Below are 20,039 nucleotides of genomic sequence, written 5' to 3'. Positions count from 1 at the left end.
GGACTTTTTATTTCTTGATTTTACAAAAGTTATATCCCACCTTTTTGCCCTCGTAAGGGACACCAGGGTGGCTAACAAATTAACACCTACATAATAAAATCACATTTCAAAACCACTGAAACCAAGCAAAATGAGAACAACAACTCACACCATTAAAACAATTAAAATCAGAGCTAAAAACATACAAAGATATAAGAACTTTTGGGGATGCCAGCCGCTGATACCCCCTCCCCCCTTCCTGTTCCCCTTCTTTTAACAGCTGGGACCCTGCTGTCCCCCTTTTAGAGGAGTTTTAGCCATTAGACGCCATCTGTTTGCTGTTTTGAAATTTTATATTATGATTTAAATATTATGTTTTAATCTGTACTGGTACTTATGTGCCACCGTATTATCTGTTTTGTTGTTGTTGTAAACCGCCCTGAGCCCTTCGGGGGAGGGCAGTCTATAAGTTTAACTATAGATAGATAGATAGATAGATAGACAGACAGACAGACAGACAGACAGACAGACAGACAGACAGACAGACAGACAGACAGACAGACAGACAGACAGACAGACAGACAGACAGACAGACAGATAAAACTCCAGGCAAGGAAGAGGGATCACTAAGGAAATGCTAGTCAGTTACATTCCAAATGCATATTCCTGAAGAACAGATTGTCTAGCACGGTTCTCCAGAATACAGGTTAAGAGTGGCAGGTTAGGAGTGGCAGACTCCAATCTGAAGAACTGAGTTTGTTTCCTTGCTGCTCCATATGAAGCACACAGGGTGATCTTGGGCTAGTCACAGTTCTCCCAAACTCTCTCATCCCCACCCACCACAAGGTGCCTGTTGAGGGGAGAAGAAGGGATTGTGATGGTAAGCCATTTTGAGACTTCCTTACAGGACAGAAAGGTGGGATATATACCCAAACTCTTCTTCTTCTTCTAATATGGTGAACTGGATTTGTTCCCTCACTCCTCCACATGGAGCCTCCTGGGTGACCTTGGTCTGGTCACAGTTCTCTCAGAACTCTCGCAGCTCCCCCTGCCTCACAAAGGCAGATTCCTCATGGGCCAAAAACAGTGGTGTGAAAGCAGTGTAAACCCTTTTACCCCTTTTTCAACCAATTTACACCGTTTTCACACCGCTGTTTTTGGCCCATGTGGAATCCACCAAAGTGTCTGTTGTGGGGAGAGGTGGTGGGGAGGTGATTATAAGTTGCTTTGAGACTCCTTAAAGGTTGAGAAAAGCGATTCTTCTCCTATTCCTGTTGAGCCAGATTCACTCAATCGAAAGGTCATCGTTCCATACTGTACAAGTTCTTTATAGCTCAGAACGTTGAAAAGCCCAGAGAAAGTACATTCTAGATCCGTGGTGGAGAACCTTTGGCACTCCAGATGTTATGGACTACAATTCCCATCAACCCCTGCCAGCATGGTCAATTGGCCATGCTGGCAGGGGATGATGGCAATTGTAGTCCACAACATCTGGAGTGCCAAAGGTTCCCCACCACTGCCCTAGCTAGTCACGAATGGCAGAAACTCATTACAAAAACCATGGCCATGCTGGCTGGGGCTGATGGGAATTGTAGTCCATAACATCTAGAGTGCCAAAGGTTCGCCACCACTGCCCTAGCTAGTCACGAATGACTGTCAGAAACTCATTACAAAAACCATGGCCATGCTGGCAGGGCCTGATGGGAATTGTAGTCCATAACATCTGGAGTGCCAAAGGTTCGGCACCACTGCCCTAGCTAGTCACGAATGACTGTCAGAAACTCATTACAAAAACCATGGCCATGCTGGCAGGGCCTGATGGGAATTGTAGTCCATAACATCTGGAGTGCCAAAGGTTCGGCACCACTGCCCTAGCTAGTCATGAATGACTGTCAGAAACTCATTACAAAAACCATGGCCATGCTGGCAGGGGCTGATGGGAATTGTAGTCCATAACATCTGGAGTGCCAAAGGTTTCCCCCCACTGTTCTAGATCTCTGATCAGTTGCTGCTTGCCCCGCTTCAAAGCTCACTCACCTTTCTGGCCTGGTGGCCCCGATGGCCCTTCCAAGCCAGGTTGTCCTGGCCTGCCAGGCTCTCCTGGAGGACCCAGTCGACCCGGGGGACCTTCTTTACCAGGCGACCCTGGAGGTCCTGGTCTACCTTGAGGTGCTTTGATATTGGCTGGCTGCATTTGACTTATGAGGTAGGGCAGTCTGGCTGCAAAAAGAACAAAATTGAAAGATGGAGAAGGTGACCAAGTGGTGGAAACCTCAAATTGCAAGGGAAAATGAAAACGTGGGTTGCTATAGAGACCGTCTCCCTTTTTCCCTCCATCTCTCTGATCCCTTTGTCACGATTAGTGAAAAATCAGAACAAATTATGTAAAACAGCAATCAAGAGCAGAATAAATCGTATAAAATTATCGTAATAAGGTCACAGGATTCCGTTTTTCTTGGTGTGGAACTTGGGTTGCCTGGTCATAAAACATTTCGGAAACCCAACCTCGCTTGCAACGGTTACAAATCAGAGAAGGACTGTGGGTTGAATCCCACAAGTTTCTTCCCTCAGTTCACCTAATTTCCTCAGTCCTTGTCCTACATAACTTTTGCCCATGGAGGTCCCATGAAGCCCACCATAGTATTTTCTTGGAGGGCAAAGGCGGTTTAGTCTTTCTTCAAGAGCTGAATAACTGGTTGGCTCAAACACACTGTTGCATGAGATTTGGTTCGGTCTGTAAAACCCAAGGGATTTCTCAAATGTGTTCCAAGAATAGAACAAACTATATTCAGCCACAAGGCATTTTTTAAAAGGAAAGTGCAAATCCTCCAGGAAACTGAATTCACCACACATTACCACATCCTTTGTAGGGTTGCCAGCCTCAAGGTAGATGCTGGAGATCTTCTGGAATTACAACCTAGACACCATCTTATCAAAATACATTATAGCCATTTAAAAGGTGCTAAATTATAGTAAATTATAGTTTTAATGGGTTTAAGTTTGTGTTGTATTGATTTGCTGTCTTAGTGAACAGCCACATTGTGAGCCGCCTCGAGCCCTTCGGGGGTGAGGCGGCCTATAAATTTAACAAACAAACAAATAAATAAATAAATTGACCAAATTCCTGCTAAAGAATAGAAACTAGAAAATGACCGAATTAGTTGCAGATGTCTTGATGGAAGTCATGAAGCAAAACGTCCTCAAACCTGAAGAAATGGCTCAAACACACATTGTTCCACCTAGTCCTGGTTGAATTATTGATCTGGGTTTTTTTTATTTAAATGAAATTTACTTGACAAACTTGGTATAAAAAATTTTGCCCAGTAGTCTGTGTCCTTGGTAAATGCCGTTAAATGTTACGTTTAATTTACAACTGATGTCCAGACTACATAAATGGCTTTTTTAAATTTAAATGCATATATTTGTTCCACTTCTGCAGAAAATGGCTGATTTGGAAGGTAGATTGCATGGTATTATACCCTCCCCTCCTTAAGCTCCATTCTCAAATCTTTGGATATTTCTGAACCTGGAACTGGTAACCCTAAACACTTGTATGTGCCTGCAGAGTTTCTGCATACACATAGCTTCTTGGTTGTGGTTTTATTCCTCCTCCTCCTCCTCCTCCTCCTCCTCCTCCTCCTCCTCCTCCTCCTCATCCTCCTCCTCTTTTAAACTCTTGAAATTTTTTTAAATTAATTTTTATTGATTAAAACAAAACTATATAGAGATATACAATCTAATTTACTACAAGATACAAATACAGGAGAATCTTGTTACTTATTTCATATATTAAAATTATATAATATTGTATATCCAAAGAGGAAAAGGGAAAGAAAGAAAAAAGGAGAAAGAAAAAAGGAGAAAGAAAGAAAACAATAAATGGTATAAACAATACCAAGGACAAAAGGTTGACTTCTCCTTCAAAAGACTGTCAACATTCTATGAATCTATTAACGTCTCTAGCCGGTTTCCAGACCCTGAACAAATTGTTCAGTCATTATTGTAATGCTAAATTTCTTTGAAGTTAACTATAACTATGAACTAATCTTAATTTAACAAACCGTCTCCGCCTTGGTAAACCATAAATAATCACATTAATAATCAATTGGAAGAAAGTCAACATCCACATTTTAAAATGGGTTCTGTTTTGATATAATTGATATTAAATTATGTTTTAATGTTTGTTTTGACCTGTTGTGAACCACCCTGAGCCCTCAGGGGGAGGGCGGTATATAAAACTAATAATAAATTTTAAAAAATCTTATTCTTGAGGTGTAATATCCATGGTCGCCAGTTATCTAAACATTTTTCTACCGGGAGTAACCTTGATTGATGGAATCCTTTATCTAAAATAAAGAAATGTTGTACTTTGTTATTCCACTCTTCCAAAGAAGGTATTATATCAGATCTCCATACTTTGGCCAGAATTAAACGTGCTGCAAGGGTAAGATGAAACAATAAGTATGAAACTGTAGATCTTGCCCAGCCTTTTCACGGCCATATATGTTGGGTAATGGCAGTCTCTTTAGGGCTCCTAGAACTTACCATCTAGCTGTTTTCCTAACTCTTCTTGAATGAGTCTTCTCAGTGTTTCAAGTGATGGAGGCTCCCCCTGTGGGGGGGAAAGGAAAACATTGTTTGACATTCCATGAACAGTTGAGGGTAATGTGAGGCCCGTAGCCACCGTGGTGCTAAGCGGGGCTGGGCCCCATTCATCATTTGTCATGCTCCTCCACTCAGCACTAGACAGCCTGAAACCCATCACACGTCTTTCAAATGTAAATTCTCTCTCTATATAAAAAAAGGCTGAGGTAAAAAAAGTGTCTACAATAAATCCTATAATAAATCTTCCAAATGGGAGTTCTCTAGGCCAGGGGTCTTCAAACTATGGCCCTCCAGATGTTCATAGACTACAATTCCCATGAGCCCTACCACTTGGCCATGCTGGCAGGGGTTGATGGGAATTGTAGTCCATGAACATCTGGAGGGCCATAGTTTGAAGATCCCTGCTCTAGGCCATAGGTGTCAAACTCGCGGCCCTCCAGATGTTCTGGACTACACTTCCCATCATCCCCTGCCAGCATGATGCTGGCAGGGAGTGACAGGAACTGTAATAGGAACATCTGGAAAGGGTCTTGTCGACACAGCGGTTATTCCTAATAGGCAAACAGTGGCAAGAACAGAATTAGCAGTTGGCAGGGCTGATGTGTGCTAATTTAAAAAGCTTGGGTGGGGCGGGGGAGGGGGAGATGGTGACATAGGATGTCTAAACCTTTTTGGCTCTTTTCTAATTTTTGGAATCCTAGATCTATTGCACTGTCCATTAGATTCCCCCATGCTATTAAATTATCTTGCTTTATACCATGAATACGTTTTGAGTCTCAAGTACAAAACTGGTAAATAAATAATAAAGCACAAATAAAGTAACAGTAAAATAAATAATGATGGACTAATCACCACTGTAATCATTCCCCCCCCCCCTTAAGTTTTTCTGGCTAGTGGTAATGTTAGACAACAAAAGACACAGCAGATTTAACATTTAATGACTAGCCCAAGGTCACCCAGCAGGAATGTAGGAGTGCGGAAACACATCTGGTTCACCAGATAAGCCTCTGCCACTCAGGAATCAAACCCGGTTCTCCAGATTAGAATCCATAATCTGCTCTTAACCACGCGAATACACCCTGCAGCATAAATCCAAAATCACTGGTATAAATCCAAACTCTTCTTCTTCTAGTTGCACACGGCCTAAATCTTCTTTCTGCTATAATTTCAGCTGAAGAAACCGCATGCTACCTTCCTGCATATTGAATCACACACAGGGTTTTATTCTTCTCCTCCTGAGATTAAAGTTTAAAATAGGTTTCGCTGCATTGGAATGGGAGCAGGCATGTGTGGAAATTAGCCCCATATATTATCTTCCACCACATTGTCAAAGCTTGGGGAACCTTTCAGGATAACAGATATCATTATTTTCCAATTAGCCGAAATAACAGCAATGGCAGGTCTCCTGAAACGTTCTGCAGCTAAACAAATTATAATCATTAGCGTAACCATCTATTTTGCTTGAACAAAATTAACTCTAGGAAAGGCTCCGGAAATCCTCTTGTTCTGTTCCTTCAGGATGGCAATAATGAAATTCTAGTCTGGCAAAGGCATGGGAAGGACAATCTGGGGTTTAGTAAAGTTGTGAATTCTGGGTTGGGAAACTGGAGATTTGGGGTTGGGCCACAAAGAGACACTGGGGTTAGGGAGGAGGATCTCCAACAGGCATGTGATACTATAGAACCCTCCTTACAGAGCAGCCGTTTTCTCCAGCGAAACTGATACTTGTTGTCTGGAGGGCTGTTGTAATTCCAGGAGATCTCCAGACCACACCGGGGAGGGTGGGATTTAGAAAGGGGTGGGGCTTCACCATCATATAATGCTATGAAGCCCATGCTCTGGGATTTAGAAAGGGGCGGGGCTTCACCATCATATAATGCTATGAAGCCCAAAGAGGCTTAGAGACAGCTTCTACTCTAGAGCTGTGGCTATGCTAAACTCCGCTGCTTCATATTGATGTATTTGGGGCTGTGTAGGGATGGGTGGAGGAAGGGGAAAGTGAGGATGATGTATGAGTCTGAAATTGTGTGCATCGAGGAATGCTGCTGTAAATTTCGCTTTTGTCCCAGCGCACAACAATAAAATGCTTTGCTTATGCTTATGCTTATGCTCCTAAGCCATAGGGGAACTGCTATCTGTCAATGAAGACCAGTTGTAATTCTCAGTGATTTCCAGCCAACATCTGGCAACTCTACATGCTTTTCAGAGGCTGACCTTCCAGAATGCAAAAATTGTGCCCAACTAAAGTGCCCTCCCTGACTGAATCCCAGCAGGTAAAAAGCATGTCCAAGAAAAAAACAAAACCCCAAGTCAACATGGGATTTTTTGCAGTGCACACGCCTTCTTGGGAGCAGCAGTGGCGTAGTGGTTAAGAGCAGGTGCATTCTAATCTGGAGGAATCGGGTTTGATTATCCGCTCTACCCCTTGAGCTGTGGAGGCTTATCTGGGGAATTCAGATTAGCCTGCGCACTCCCACACACGCCAGCTGGGTGACCTTGGGCTAGTCACAGCTTTTCGGAGCTCTCTCAGCTCCACCCACCTCACAGGGTGTTTGTTGTGAGGGGGGAAGGGCAAGGAGATTGTAAGTGCCTTTGAGTCTCATACAGGAGAGAAAGGGGGGATATAAATCCAAACTCCTCCTCCTCCTCCTCCTCCTCCTCCCTCCTTCCTCCTCCTCCTCCTCCTCCTCCTCCTCCTCCTCCTCCTCCTCCTCCTCCTCCTCCTCCTCCTCCTCCTCCTCCTCCTCCTTCTTCTTCTTCTTCTTCTTCTTCTTCTTCTTCCCACTGAGTCTCAGCCATTTCCACAATCAAGTACAGCAATTCAGAATTAGCTGAATTTATGTACCACTTGATTGGCCATGGTGGGGTTTTGGGGTGTGTGCGGAAGGAGTTGCCTGCTTCATAGTGCTGTATTTTAGTTAAACAGGACTGATCTTTTATTTACATATTAAAAGCCTCATTCTGTCCCCTTTGCCCCATAAAACATTTAAAATGTTTGACTGATTATAAATTACATTAAAATTATAAAAGAGTTCAATAAATCTAGCCGGACACAGAACCCCAGGAACTGAGGGCAAGTAATCTTTAAGGATGCCAAGCAGCCCCCAAAGCCTTCCTTGCATACCTGTGGTGGTAGCTGAGCATCGACAGCCAGAACAAGATAGGCTGCCAACCTGCAGGTGAGGCCTAGAAACTTTCCTCTATTATGACTGACCTCCAGACAATAGAAATCCGTTTCCTTGCAAAAGCCAGTGGCTTTAGAGCACAGGCGTCAAACTCGCGGCCCTCCAGATGTTATGGACGACAGTTCCCATCATCCCCTACTTAACTCGTGCTGGCAGGGGATGATGGGAGCTGTAACTCGCAAGGCTATCCGGGAGTGCTGCAGCGAAGACTTCAGTGCACTAGAAGGAGTAGAGACTTTTGGGCATGATACCCAACTGAAGTCTCTCCTCACCTCCAAACTCCACCATCCCTAGGCTCCGCCCCTAAAATCCCCAGGCATGTCCCAGTCCACAGCTGGCTATCCTTGGGCATTTCCCCACTCACCCTGGATCCCCTATGCAGCCCGGGCGTCTCCCACGCATTTCTGCACTCTGTGAGGTCATCGTGTAAAAGGCCTTTGCCGGCGCCAGGGATACGTCCAGTTGAATGGGAGTGCAACAGCAGCGTCCCGGAGACGCTTGTGCTGTCGCCCCTCGTGGGGAGTGCGGGGGACCCCGCGCTACTGTCCTCAAGTAGCGCGGGGCTTAAGGTAAGTGGGGAAAGGCCCCTTGACAGAGATGAATCTCGTTGAAAAAGGAGTTTCAACGTTTTGCTGCCACAGCCTTTGCAAGGCTCACCACCGCTATCACGCACAGCACCTTTAAGTACCAGTAGCCTTCTCCTTTAGGGGAGGGGCCTGTATCTCCACCTCATTGCAGCAGTATTTAAGGTCTCAGTTCACCCACAGTCTTTGATGAAACAACAGCTTTGAGATACCATTGACTTCAGCTATTGTCTTGACTTCTGGATCATCACCTCAGGCAGGAAACTCATCCAACCATTCAGCAGTGTCAGAATGCTTGGCAAAAATCCATCTCCCATGGTAGGAGGAATGTGTTGGCAAGTCACAGCTGACTTATGGTGACCCCATAGGGTTGTCCAGGTGAGATGAGCAGAGGTGGTTTGCCATTGCCTTCCTCTATGTTGCAACCCTAGACTTCCTTGGTGGTCTTCCATCTAAGTATTAATCAGATCTGAATCTGCTTCTCTTCTGAGATCTGATGAGCTCGGCCTACCCTGGGACATGCAGGTCAGGGTACCTCTGCCAATGGCGGCCCATGAACAAGAATAAGCTGTGATGATGTGAATTGCTTTGAAAACATGTTTGGCTACATCACACAAGAGTACAGGGTCTTCAAACTATGGCCCTCAGATGTTCATAGACTACAATTCCCATGAGCCCTCCCACTTAATAAGCCATGTGCTGGCGAGGGGCTGATGGGAATTGTAGTCCATGAACATCTGGAGGGCCACAGTTTGAAGACCCCTGCACAAGAGGTTCAACCTCAAAGCGTGCTTTTTAAAACTTGATCTGCACTCACCCTAGGTCCAGGAAATCCAGGTTGTCCTGGAGCACCTGGGGGTCCCGCTTGTCCAATATCTCCTGATGGTCCTGGTGGACCCATTAACCCTGTGTGCCCTTTACGACCAGGAATGCCAGGATCACCAGCTGAGCCCTTCTCTCCTGGAGGACCTTTTTCACCTTTGTTGCCAGGATCTCCCTGTTGGACCAAGTCAAGGTATTTGTAAGATTAAGAGAGGGCCTCTAGGTATCAAGTCAGGGAAAATAACCAGGGATGTGGGCTGGCCATGGAATGTGAGAGTGACGCATGTGGGTAAAAACAACAGCTATGAGATACCATTGACTTCAGCTATTGTCTTGGCTTCTGGATCATCACCTCAGGCAGGAAGGAGGGGGGAGAGATGGCATGCAAGGGAAGGGGAGGGAGGGGCGGAAGGGAGTTAGGGGCGGTCAGACCCTTCAGACCGGTCAGCATGATTAGCCAACAGTATTGTTCCTGGTTGCCATAGTAATGGTCCATTGGAAACATCTGCAACAATATCCATTTAGCAAATTTGCTCTTTTTGGCTGGGGGATGGACAAGAGCTTCAACCGGTGGTGGGATTCGGAAGGTTCGCACCATTTTGGCAGAACCGGTTGTTAAAATGGTGCTGGTAAACAACCAGTTGTTAAATTATTGGAATCCCGTCACCAAAACCAGTTGTTAAATTATTGGAATCCCACCACTGGCTTCAACAGAATGTGAGAGTCCAGCAAATATTTAACAGGGAAAGTATTAACCAGTCAATATGGTTGTGAATACTTGCTGAGACCTTCTACACTGGTCTTCAAAATTGCTGGGATAGACAACAATATCTAGAAACTAGTCACTGCAGGCCTGGGGAGCCAAACGAAAGGTGTGGTCCAAATTATCGTAGTGCCATCATACAGATAAGTACATTTGTGTCAAGTTTAATCTTTTGTTAAGAATTATTGTTGTTTGCGCTACCAATGGCATTTCTCAGTGACTCCAGTGTCATGGAGGGGTGGCATGCAAGGGAAGGGGAGTGAAGGAGGGGAGGGAGTAAGGGGTGGCATGCAAGGGAGGGGAGGGAGTGGGCCCAGCATCTGGACATGGCCCACCCTAGCAGAGGGAGAGGAAGGAGGGGGGAGAGGTGGCATGCAAGGGAAGGGGAGGGAGGGGAGGGAGTAAGGGGTGGCATGCAAGAGAAGGGGGGGAGTGGAGGGAAGGGAAGGGAGTGAGGGGTGGCATGCAATGGAAGGGGAAGGAGTGGTGGGGCGGGAGTAAGGGGTGGCATGCAAGGGAAGGGGGGGAGTGGAGGGAAGGGAAGGGAGTAAGGGGTGGCATGCAATGGAAGGGGAGGGAGGGGAGGGAGTAAGGGGTGACATGCAAGGGAAGGGGAGGGAGGGAGGGAGGGAAGGGAGTAAGGGGTGGCATGCAAGGGAAGGGGAAGGAGTGGAGGGGCGGGAGTAAGGGGTGGCATGCAAGGGAAGGGGAGGGAGTAAGGGGTGGCATGCAAGGGAAAGGGGAGGGAGGGAAGGGAAGGGAGTAAGGGGTGGCATGCAAGGGAAGGGGAGGGAAGGGAGGGGATGGAGTAAGGGGTGGCATGCAAGGGAAGGGGAGTGAGGGAGGGAAGGGAGTAAGGGGTGGAATGCAAGGGAGGGGAGAAATGCACCAGTGGCATATCTCAGTGACTCCAGTGTCATAAACTGACTTTAAGGATGGTTCTGACTTACCCGGTCACCTTTGGTTCCAAGCTCCCCTTGTTTGCCTGGAGTGCCCTGGAAAGAAAAATAACAAATCAGGCAGGAAGAGTCAATCCCTCTACATAATTTGCTAAGAGTTTGGAATGTCCGACAATGAACCCCCAGCCCGTGGGTGCACAGGACTCCCATTGGTTGGAAGTGTGTCCCTTACATTCCAACCACCCCCTACCTCCCTTCACAAGACCTACAGGCCTTGGGATGCGAGGTGTGGGGAGAAGCACAAAGGATTATCCACCTACCTCCCTTCCCTGTTTCCCAAGTTATGCAGGGCTTAGGAAACAAAGAGGAAAGGAGACAGCCCAATCCTCCATGCAGGTCTCAGCTAGGTTCGGGGGCCCTTCCCTGTTTCCCACATTGCACAGGGGTTGGAAAACAAGGGGGGAACAGCCCCCTCCTGCCTGCCCTCTCCCCACCACCATCTAGAGTCCATTTCATCTCATTTTAAAATGGGCTTTACTGCTAGTTATATAATAAACCAGCAAGAGGATGGGATAGTCTCATTACACTTGTTAAAAGAAAATGGAATGCTATAGAAAGTTGCATGTAGGTCAGACCAAGGCTTACTGCAGATCAAGCATTGGAGCATCACAGATATCTCTCCAAGTTCGGTATCATCCACTTTGCAAAGTGCGACTTTTGATGCAGGCAGCCGTCGCCATAGGTGTTGACCGTTAGACACAGGAGTAAATCCAATTTGTAATTTCTTTTAAATAATTTTGAAGCGGATGGCATAGATTACTCTTGCCTTCTTGACATCCGTAATGAATGAATGACACAATTAATGAATGACGCAACGAATGTCACAACTGGGCAGCATTAATCAAGATGCTAAAATACTTACCTCTTTCCCTGGAAGCCCCTTCTCGCCAGCTTCACCCTAAGACAAGAAGAGCAATGGGGTGAAACCATTTCCGATTGCAACCTACGTTTGTCCTCGACATCATCCCCCTAGGCGCCACATAAGGCAAACTCCGCCTTATTCCAGGTTCTCTGTATCATCCACTTGCTACTTACGGGGGGTCCCCGTGGCCCCATAAATCCAGGGAGTCCTGGGCTGCCCGGTTCACCCTTGCTTCCTTTCTGACCCTTGGAAGAGAAAACAAAGCAGATGCTGGCATACACACAGTTTGAAAAGCTTTCGGAAAACGCACTGTACTAATGGTGCAAACTATCCGGGATTTCATCCTTCAATGCACGGTCATCATTTTGTAATGCTGCATGTGTTATACCCCCAGGGCAGTGTGTCAGCACAATACTAGTGGCTGATGCCATGGGACATCATGCCCCCACCCCACGCACAGCAGAAACAGGAGCCCCTTTCATTGTGTTGAGGCACACTGTATGGAGGAGGAGGAGGAGGAGGAGGAGGAGGAGGAGGAGGAGGAGGAGGAGGAGGAGGAGGAGGAGTCTTACAAACTCCTTCCCTTCCTCTCCCCACAACAGACACCTTGGGAGGTAGATGGGGCTGAGGCCCCTTTTGCACATATAGAATAATGTACTTTCAATCCACTTTCAATGCACTTTGCAGCTCTGTGTAATGGTAAGGTTGTGACTTTGTTATAGTTGGTAGTTTGGCCTTGAAGGAGATTCCTTCGCTACGTTGGGCTGACTGCCCAATACATCTGTTATCACTTGCCTAACCTTGCTTTCCGTCTGTGTGATATAGCCCTGTGTGAAACCTGTGCTTTCGGTTTGTTAGGTGGGAACTGCTAATTGTTTATGTTCAGCTCTTGGGGGGAACAGAAGCCCGTAAAAGCGGCTGCCCGACACGGGGGGGGGGGGGGGGGGTTAGAATCTGCATTGCCTGTAGACGATCATGAAAGCCAGCTCAATAAAGAACTATTAAGGTTGCTTTTGGACTGGACCTTGCTGATTCCTTACAGTAATAGCAAACAATTATGAAAGCAGATTGAAATGCATTATTCTGCCTGTGTGGAGGTGGCCTAAGAGAGATCAGAGAAAACTGTGAAATAGCCCAAGATAACCCAGCAGGCTCCATGTGTAGGAGTGGAGAATCCAAACTGATTCTCCAGATTAAAGTCCGCCACTCATGCAATGGAAGGGGGAATCAAACCTTGTTCTCCAGATTAAAGTCTGTCATTCTTAATCACTGTACCCTGCTGACTCTTCCTGTTCTCCTTTCTTAGATTCTTCTCAAAGAAGGTTGATTCCCCTAGACAGGCACTGGATTCCATCTCCTCGTGTGACCTCTCTTTCATTTCCCAGCAGACCCCATTCCAAGTGTAGCAACGCCTGCCCCCTTTCATTTCCTGTAATGGGTACCTGTCAGGTCCACTTTCCATCCACTCGTAGGGTGGTCCATTTCTCCTCTAGAAAGCGATCAGCCCATGCAGATATAAATATACCCCAAGGTTGAGAGACACATCACTATTTACTCTTCACTAGGTAATAAATCAAGGCCTGTCTTTGCCAATAGCTTCTGCTGCTCATCCTGTACGTATGTGACAAGCAGAGAGGACAAGGACGGTACTTACCGGGTTACCTGGAGAGCCACTTTCCCCTGGAGGACCAGGTGGTCCATTCTTGCCCTGGAAAGGGGGTGGAAGAAAACAGAAATCGATCCACTATGCCAGTGATGGAGAACCTCTTTGAAACCGAGTGCCCCAATTGCAACCCAAACCGCACTTATTTATCGCAAAGTGCCAACCCGGCAATTTAACCTGAATGCTGAGGTTTTCGTTTAGAAAAAAAAAAGGTTGGCTCCCTCTTCCTCCATGGCTCCACCCCACCTGCTCAAGCAGGGGTCAGCCTGCTCTAGCCTCCAGCAAGTCCCGCGCACCCCGCTCTGTGCCTCTCTAGTCTCTCTGTCTCCTCTGTGCCCCCCTCCCCTCAGGCAGCAGCCACCTGGAGCACAGGCACCAGACCCGCCAGCCGAGTCCTCCCTGCTCACCGCGGTGCACGCACATCGTTCTCAGTGGCCCAAGCCAGCCTAGATGTGTGTGTGTGTGTGTGTGTGTGTAATTTTCCGCCCCCCACCCACATGATGAACTCTGTGGGTGCGTGCCCACAGAGAGGGCTCCGAGTGCCACATCTGGCACCCGTGCCATAGGTTCGCCATCACTGTACTTTGCCATGACTAGATCAGGCTGGCTTGCTGCTACTGTAGCAGAAGTTCCAATGGGAAATACCTAGACCAGCCATTCTCAACCAGGGTTCCCTGGTACCCTGGGGTGCCGTGAGCATGTCCCAGGGGTACCGCGGCAACACTACTGCCCACCCACCTCATTTTTGTGGTGTCTCCCACCGGCGCCAGCAAGGACATGGAGCTGGCCCATGGGGCAGGGCCTGCCACAAGGTCAGCAGCCACCCCCCCAGTGCTACCCTTCACCCTGAGAGGGGAAGGTGGGGGTGTGGGAAGCAGGGGCAATGGGAGGGGAAGGTGGAGGGTGGTGGCAGGGGTACCGTGAGAAATGAAGAGTGAGGTCAAGGGTACCCTGACCTCAAAAAGATTGGGAAGCACTGACCTAGACCTTTATTAAAAACTTGTGGTAGAACTGAGAAATGCTGCTAATTCCTAGGTCTGATCTCCAGCATTTCCAGCTTACAGGTCGGGGTGGTAAGTGGTATGCCAGCTCCCCTCTGGCCACCAGATGTGGAGAGGGAGTTTTTTTGGGGGGGATATAAATGACAGATCCAGTTGGGCCCAAAAGCTTGAGTTTTGGCAAAGATTGCTCAACAGTCTCTCTGAGAAGGATGTTTCGGGCCTTTTGTGGACAATTCATGAGAAGAGATGACTCACCGAAACCCCTCTGAGCCCTCGTGGACCGGGAGGCCCAACTGGGCCAGGATCCCCCTGAAATATGAGGGTGAAAAAAGACACTTAATGACCATTAAAGAGAAAGAAATTCAACCGCATTAGGGGATTTGATGTCTAAGAATTAGAGAAAAACAGTAAGAAAATCATTGACAATTTTTTAAAAATTTGTGCAAAGTGTCACCCCCCAAAAAAACATATTGAAAAGTATTTTGTTTCATTTTTTCCCCACAGAGGGTAATACTTACATCTTTTCCTGGTTGTCCTTCACGGCCAGGAGGTCCGGCTGGGCCCACCTCTCCCTGTCATAGAGGCAAAAGAAGAGGAAAATGGATCTTAAACCAAACTAAGTGCTTACCAAGTAAACATTTCTGATGTGAGGCGGACTTCTACTGAGAACTCCCGGGACTGGATTCAGGGGCTAGTAACTGGTTCTGTGATAAGACTTGAATCTACCCTCAGTGGTGATGCAGCATCCAGGTTGCACCCAAGATAAGCACCCTAATGTATTGCAATATGACCTCTGGGTCACGAAAGGCATCAAAGAAAGGAGTGAAAGGCTATAAACAAAATTTCTTATTTTTAAGAACATAAGAACATAAGAACAAGCCAGCTGGATCAGACCAAAGTCCATCTAGTCCAGCTCTCTGCTACTCGCAGCGTCCCACCAGGTGTCTTTGGGAGCTCACATGCAGGATGTGAATGCAATGGCCTTCTGCTGCTGCTGCTCCCGAGCACCTGGTCTGCTAGGGCCTTTGCAATCTGAGATCAAGGAGGATCAAGATTGGTAGCCATAAATCGACTTCTCCTCCATAAATCTGTCCAAGCCCCTTTTAAAGCTATCCAGGTTAGTGGCCATCTCCACCTCCTGTGGCAGCATATTCCAAACACCAATCACACGTTGCGTGAAGAAGTGTTTCCTTTTATTAGTCCTAATTCTTCCCCCCAGCATTTTCAATGTATGCCCCCTGGTTCTAGTCTTATGAGAAAGAGAGAAAAATTTCTCCCTGTCAACATTTTCTACCCCATGCATAATTTTATAGACTTCAATCCTATCCCCCCTCAGACATCTCCTCTCCAAACTAAAGAGTCCCAAACGCTGCAGCCTCTCCTCATAAGGAAGGTGCTCCAGTCCCTCAATCATCCTCGTTGCCCTTCTCTGCACTTTTTCTATCTCTTCGATATCCTTTTTGAGATGTGGTGACCAGAACTGGACACAGTACTCCAAGTGCGGTCGCACCACTGCTTTATATAAGGGCATGACAATCCTTGCAGTTTTATTATCAACTCCTTTCCTAATGATCCCCAGCATAGAGTTTGCCTTTTTCACAGCTGCCATGCATTGAGTTGACATTCCCATGGAACTATCCACTAAGACGCCCAAATCCCTTTCCTGGTCTGTGACTGATAGCACTGACCCCTGTAGCGTGTATGTGAAGTTTGGATTTTTTGCCCCTAGGTGCATCACTTTACTTTTATTGACATGCTTTAACTATTTGGGGTATGCCAAATTTTCCATGCCATTTTCACAGATATTTCGACACAGGTGAAAAAAGATGTATTACTGGGGGGATTTATCTGTAACAACACAACATTCACATAAGAAATATATTTTTTTCATTAGTTTGCTATGAAAGCGAGGCTATGAAGACTGCATTCTGTGTGCCTGGAGCAACAATGCTTCCAGGAAAGTGACACCAAGGAGATCTAGGAATCTCTAGAAACTCTTTGGTAAAACCAGCAATTCCTAGACAGGCATGGTGTCACTTCCAGGTTTTGTTACACCATCCCCAGTGGAAATTTACATTTTTTTTGTTTGTTTCTGTCTTGTGCCAGCTGCTGGAGAGTCTATGGGCAAGACAATGCCAAGATATTACATGCATACCAGTTCAAAGAAGTGATATGAGATCTGAGGGGGGATATGATTGAAGTCTGAGGGGGGATATGATCGAAGTCTATAAAATGATGCATGGGGTAGAAAATGTTGACAGAGAGAAATTTTTCTCTCTTTCACACAACACTAGAACCAGGGGGCATTCATTGAAAATGCTGGGGGGAAGAATTAGGACTAATAAAAGGAAACACTTCTTCACGCAACGTGTGATTGGTGTTTGGAATATGCTGCCACGGGAGGTGGTGATGGCCACTCGCCTGGATAGCTTTAAAAGGGGCTTGGACAGATTTGTGGAGGAGAAGTCGATCTATGGCTACCAATCTTGATCCTCTTTGATCTGAGATTGCAAATGCCTTAACAGTCCAGGTGCTCAGGAGCAGCAGCAGCAGAAGAAGGCCATTGCTTTCACATCCTGCACGTGAGCTCCCAAAGGCACCTGATGGGCCACTGCGAGTAGCAGAGTGCTGGACTAGATGGACTCTGCTCTGATCCAGCAGGCTAGTTCTTATGTTCTTATGAGATTGAGAGACAGAGACAGAGAGAGAGAATCTACTCTTTGGTAGCTTTATAGCGGAGGTATGTAGGATCACAGGAATGGCAAGAAGAGTTATGGCCAACTAGAGCCACTAAAGCTGTCAAATGCCTTCATGGGAAGACATTACCTAGAAGGGAAATTTGACAGCATAATAAAGAAGCCATTATGACTATCATTACTTTGCTAATGAACTGTGGTAGGGAACTGTGGCCAGGGAAGGGAACTTTTCATCTTCAGAAGGCTAGCAGCTCATATTCTGAAGATGCCTTGAAGAAGATGAGTGAAACTTGTGAGAGACAATGAGGTCTTCTTGCATAGAGACAGTCAGCTATTGTGGGAACATGAGCACGTTACTTACCCTTGAGCCTGGGACACCTGCGTCTCCCCTGGGTCCTTTAAAACCCTGAAATGTGAGACAGGAAATGGGTAAGGTTCCTTCCTCTGGCTTTGCAGAACGTACAAAAGGTCCTTTTGATCGTCTTCCTTAGGCCCATTAAATCTGAGAAATGATTCTCTAGTCACATCTGCATTGCCAAGAAATCCTAAAGGTGAGCAAGAAAAAGATCCCTGTGCAGCTGAGAATTGGCTGCCAATTCATATCACATCCAGGTAGCAGCTAATCAGAATGCGGGACATCGAACACACTCAGAGGAGCTTGCAGCTGCCACTCAAAAACAACAGTCAATCAGAATGCGGGACACCGGGCATGCTCAGCGAAGAAAATTCAGAAGTCCTTTGCTCGTGCAGAACAGAAGGGAGCATTTCCTCCCAGTCCTAACTCTGCTCCTGGAAAGAAGCAGGAGTCGTGCAGAAGAAACAGGGATAAATTAGACGCGGTATGTAAGACCCCGGTTCAAACCCAGTATAATTGCGCAATGAGGAAACGGCCTCTGTTTCTGAGATTCTTGCACACCACACACACACACACACACACACACACACACACACACACACACACACACACACACACACACACACACAGAGAGAGAGAGAGAGAGAGTGGCCCCTTCCACAAACGCAAAATAATGCGTTTTCAAACCATTTTCCCAACTGTTTGCAAGTAGTTTTGCTATTCCGCAAGCTTCAAAGAGCACTGAAAGCAGTTTGAAAGTGCATTATTCTGCATGTGTGGAATGAGCCAGAGAGAGAGAGAGAGAGAGAGAGAGAGAGAGAGAGACTTCTCTGCATCACATGTGATCTTTTGGGGGGGAGGGGTCACTGAGCCTTTCTGTCATTCACGTAACCTAAGTCTCTCATTTTGGGATAATCACAAATGTACCTCAGCCTGACTTCAGCACAGTTTCCAGAGGAAAAATGGCAGCCGCCTCTGACAAGACTTACCGGCAACCCTCGAGACCCCTCCGGTCCTGGTAGTCCGGGCTCTCCTGATTTGCCCTGAAAGAAATGAAGGACATTTATATGTCAATGGGAAAAAAGTTCATTGTAACATACATCTTCACTCGTCTTCCTTTGCTCCATTTCCCTTAGCTACACCACGTAAACACAACTGCAAGCCAGAGAAGTGTGGATTAGAAAGGGACACCCAACAAGTCATTCTTTGCTTGTGGCAGTAACACAGTTATAAGACACTGGGCAGAAATATTGGGCATTTTCCCACTTACCAGTAGCCCCGTGCTACTGTAGCCAAGTAGCGCGGGGTTCCCTGGCACTCCCCACTACAGGGGCGGCGACAACGCAGCCGCCCCGACGCTGCTGCTGTCGCGCCCTCTCAGCACGCGTCATTCCTGGCGCCCTTCGAAACGGCGCCTTTTGATGACCCCGCGCTCTGCGCCTTTGGATGATCCCGCGCTCTGCTCTGTGGGGAAGCCCAGGCGCAAGCCAGAAATGACGCTCGCTGAGAGCAGCACGCGGCATGGGGGGCCCGTGGCAAGTGGGGAAACGCCCATTGAGTGTATCTCCACTTTTCAAATTGTCTACATGAGAGGAGCAGAGAGGTAGGATGCGATCCAACACACAGCTGCAAACAACATGTTTCAAAAGGCCTACGGTGAGTGAGGTGACATTCTGTGACATCACAGCCTCTCTGCCAATGGCGACGGCTTACAGGCAAACAACAAAACAATCAGCTGCTTTTGGAGTGAAGACAAATGAATGCTGTAAATATAAGGAAGAAAGTAGGTTTCCTTACCGGTTCCCCTGGAGACCCTGGCTTGCCTTCTTTGCCATCTTTTCCAGGAATGCCCTATGAGTGAAAGAAAGGAGGCAAGGAGCCCAGAGATGTTCAGGATTAAAACTTTCTAATTTGTAGTTACGGATAAAAGCCCCAAACACCACAACAAGAACAGCTGTCAAAGGGATGTAAAAAAGACCGCACTGACATCTTGTGGAGGGTATTTCACAATTGGGGCAATTGAAGAATGAGGAAAGAGTCACAATATCCCAAACCCTTTCATTTATTTATTTGTTTGTTTGTTTGTTTGTTTGTTTTATATACCGCCCTGCCTTTTCATATTTTGGCTATTTGAGTCAGCAAATGCTTTTAGGACTACTGATGGAAACGGGGTTTACAGAAATAGGGTTTACAGTTATCCCATCTACATGTATTCCCAGGACTGGATTATCCTTGTGTTTCTGTACCCAGCTAAAATCTTTCCTTAACGTTTAGCACATGGACATGTCAAGCAGGGATTTTTTTTTCATTTTGTAAAAATGGGTTGGATCCAACCCGGTTTTTTTGCTGATGTGGTCCCCTTTGAATACCCCAAAAAGCTAGGAAGCATGTAACCTGTACATGCCAAAGTCATGTGAAATGGGTGCTATAGAATGGAGGGGGGTTGTCTGAGATAGAATTAAAAAGTGTTGGCCTAGTGCACAGTGGAAGGACTAGGTGCCAACTCACCCTTGCTAGAAAGCTCAGGAGGTAACTGCTTGCAGTATAAGAAAACAAAAACACTCA

At 46.7% G+C, this 20,039-nt stretch overlaps 1 protein-coding gene across 1 annotated transcript in view; it reads right to left on the bottom strand.

Moving 5' to 3' along the window:
- COL22A1 (collagen type XXII alpha 1 chain) overlaps window positions 1–20,039 on the bottom strand; it is a 112,976-nt gene that overhangs the window by 2,991 nt on the left and 89,946 nt on the right. The window contains exons 31-42 of the mRNA XM_048508469.1: window positions 19,272–19,325; window positions 18,464–18,517; window positions 17,481–17,525; window positions 14,942–14,995; window positions 14,679–14,732; window positions 13,414–13,467; window positions 11,933–12,004; window positions 11,760–11,795; window positions 10,889–10,933; window positions 9,171–9,350; window positions 4,525–4,591; window positions 2,017–2,199 (exon numbers count right to left, since the gene is read on the bottom strand). Coding sequence (XP_048364426.1) covers window positions 2,017–2,199; window positions 4,525–4,591; window positions 9,171–9,350; window positions 10,889–10,933; window positions 11,760–11,795; window positions 11,933–12,004; window positions 13,414–13,467; window positions 14,679–14,732; window positions 14,942–14,995; window positions 17,481–17,525; window positions 18,464–18,517; window positions 19,272–19,325 — 898 coding nt within the window. The remainder of the gene's footprint in view (window positions 1–2,016; window positions 2,200–4,524; window positions 4,592–9,170; window positions 9,351–10,888; window positions 10,934–11,759; window positions 11,796–11,932; window positions 12,005–13,413; window positions 13,468–14,678; window positions 14,733–14,941; window positions 14,996–17,480; window positions 17,526–18,463; window positions 18,518–19,271; window positions 19,326–20,039) is intronic.

Source organism: Sphaerodactylus townsendi, linkage group LG09 (genome assembly GCF_021028975.2).
Source record: "Sphaerodactylus townsendi isolate TG3544 linkage group LG09, MPM_Stown_v2.3, whole genome shotgun sequence".
NCBI classification, from domain to species: domain Eukaryota; kingdom Metazoa; phylum Chordata; class Lepidosauria; order Squamata; family Sphaerodactylidae; genus Sphaerodactylus; species Sphaerodactylus townsendi.
The sequence above is the reverse complement of the archived record's forward strand: the minus strand, read 5'-3'. Positions and strand labels throughout refer to the sequence as shown.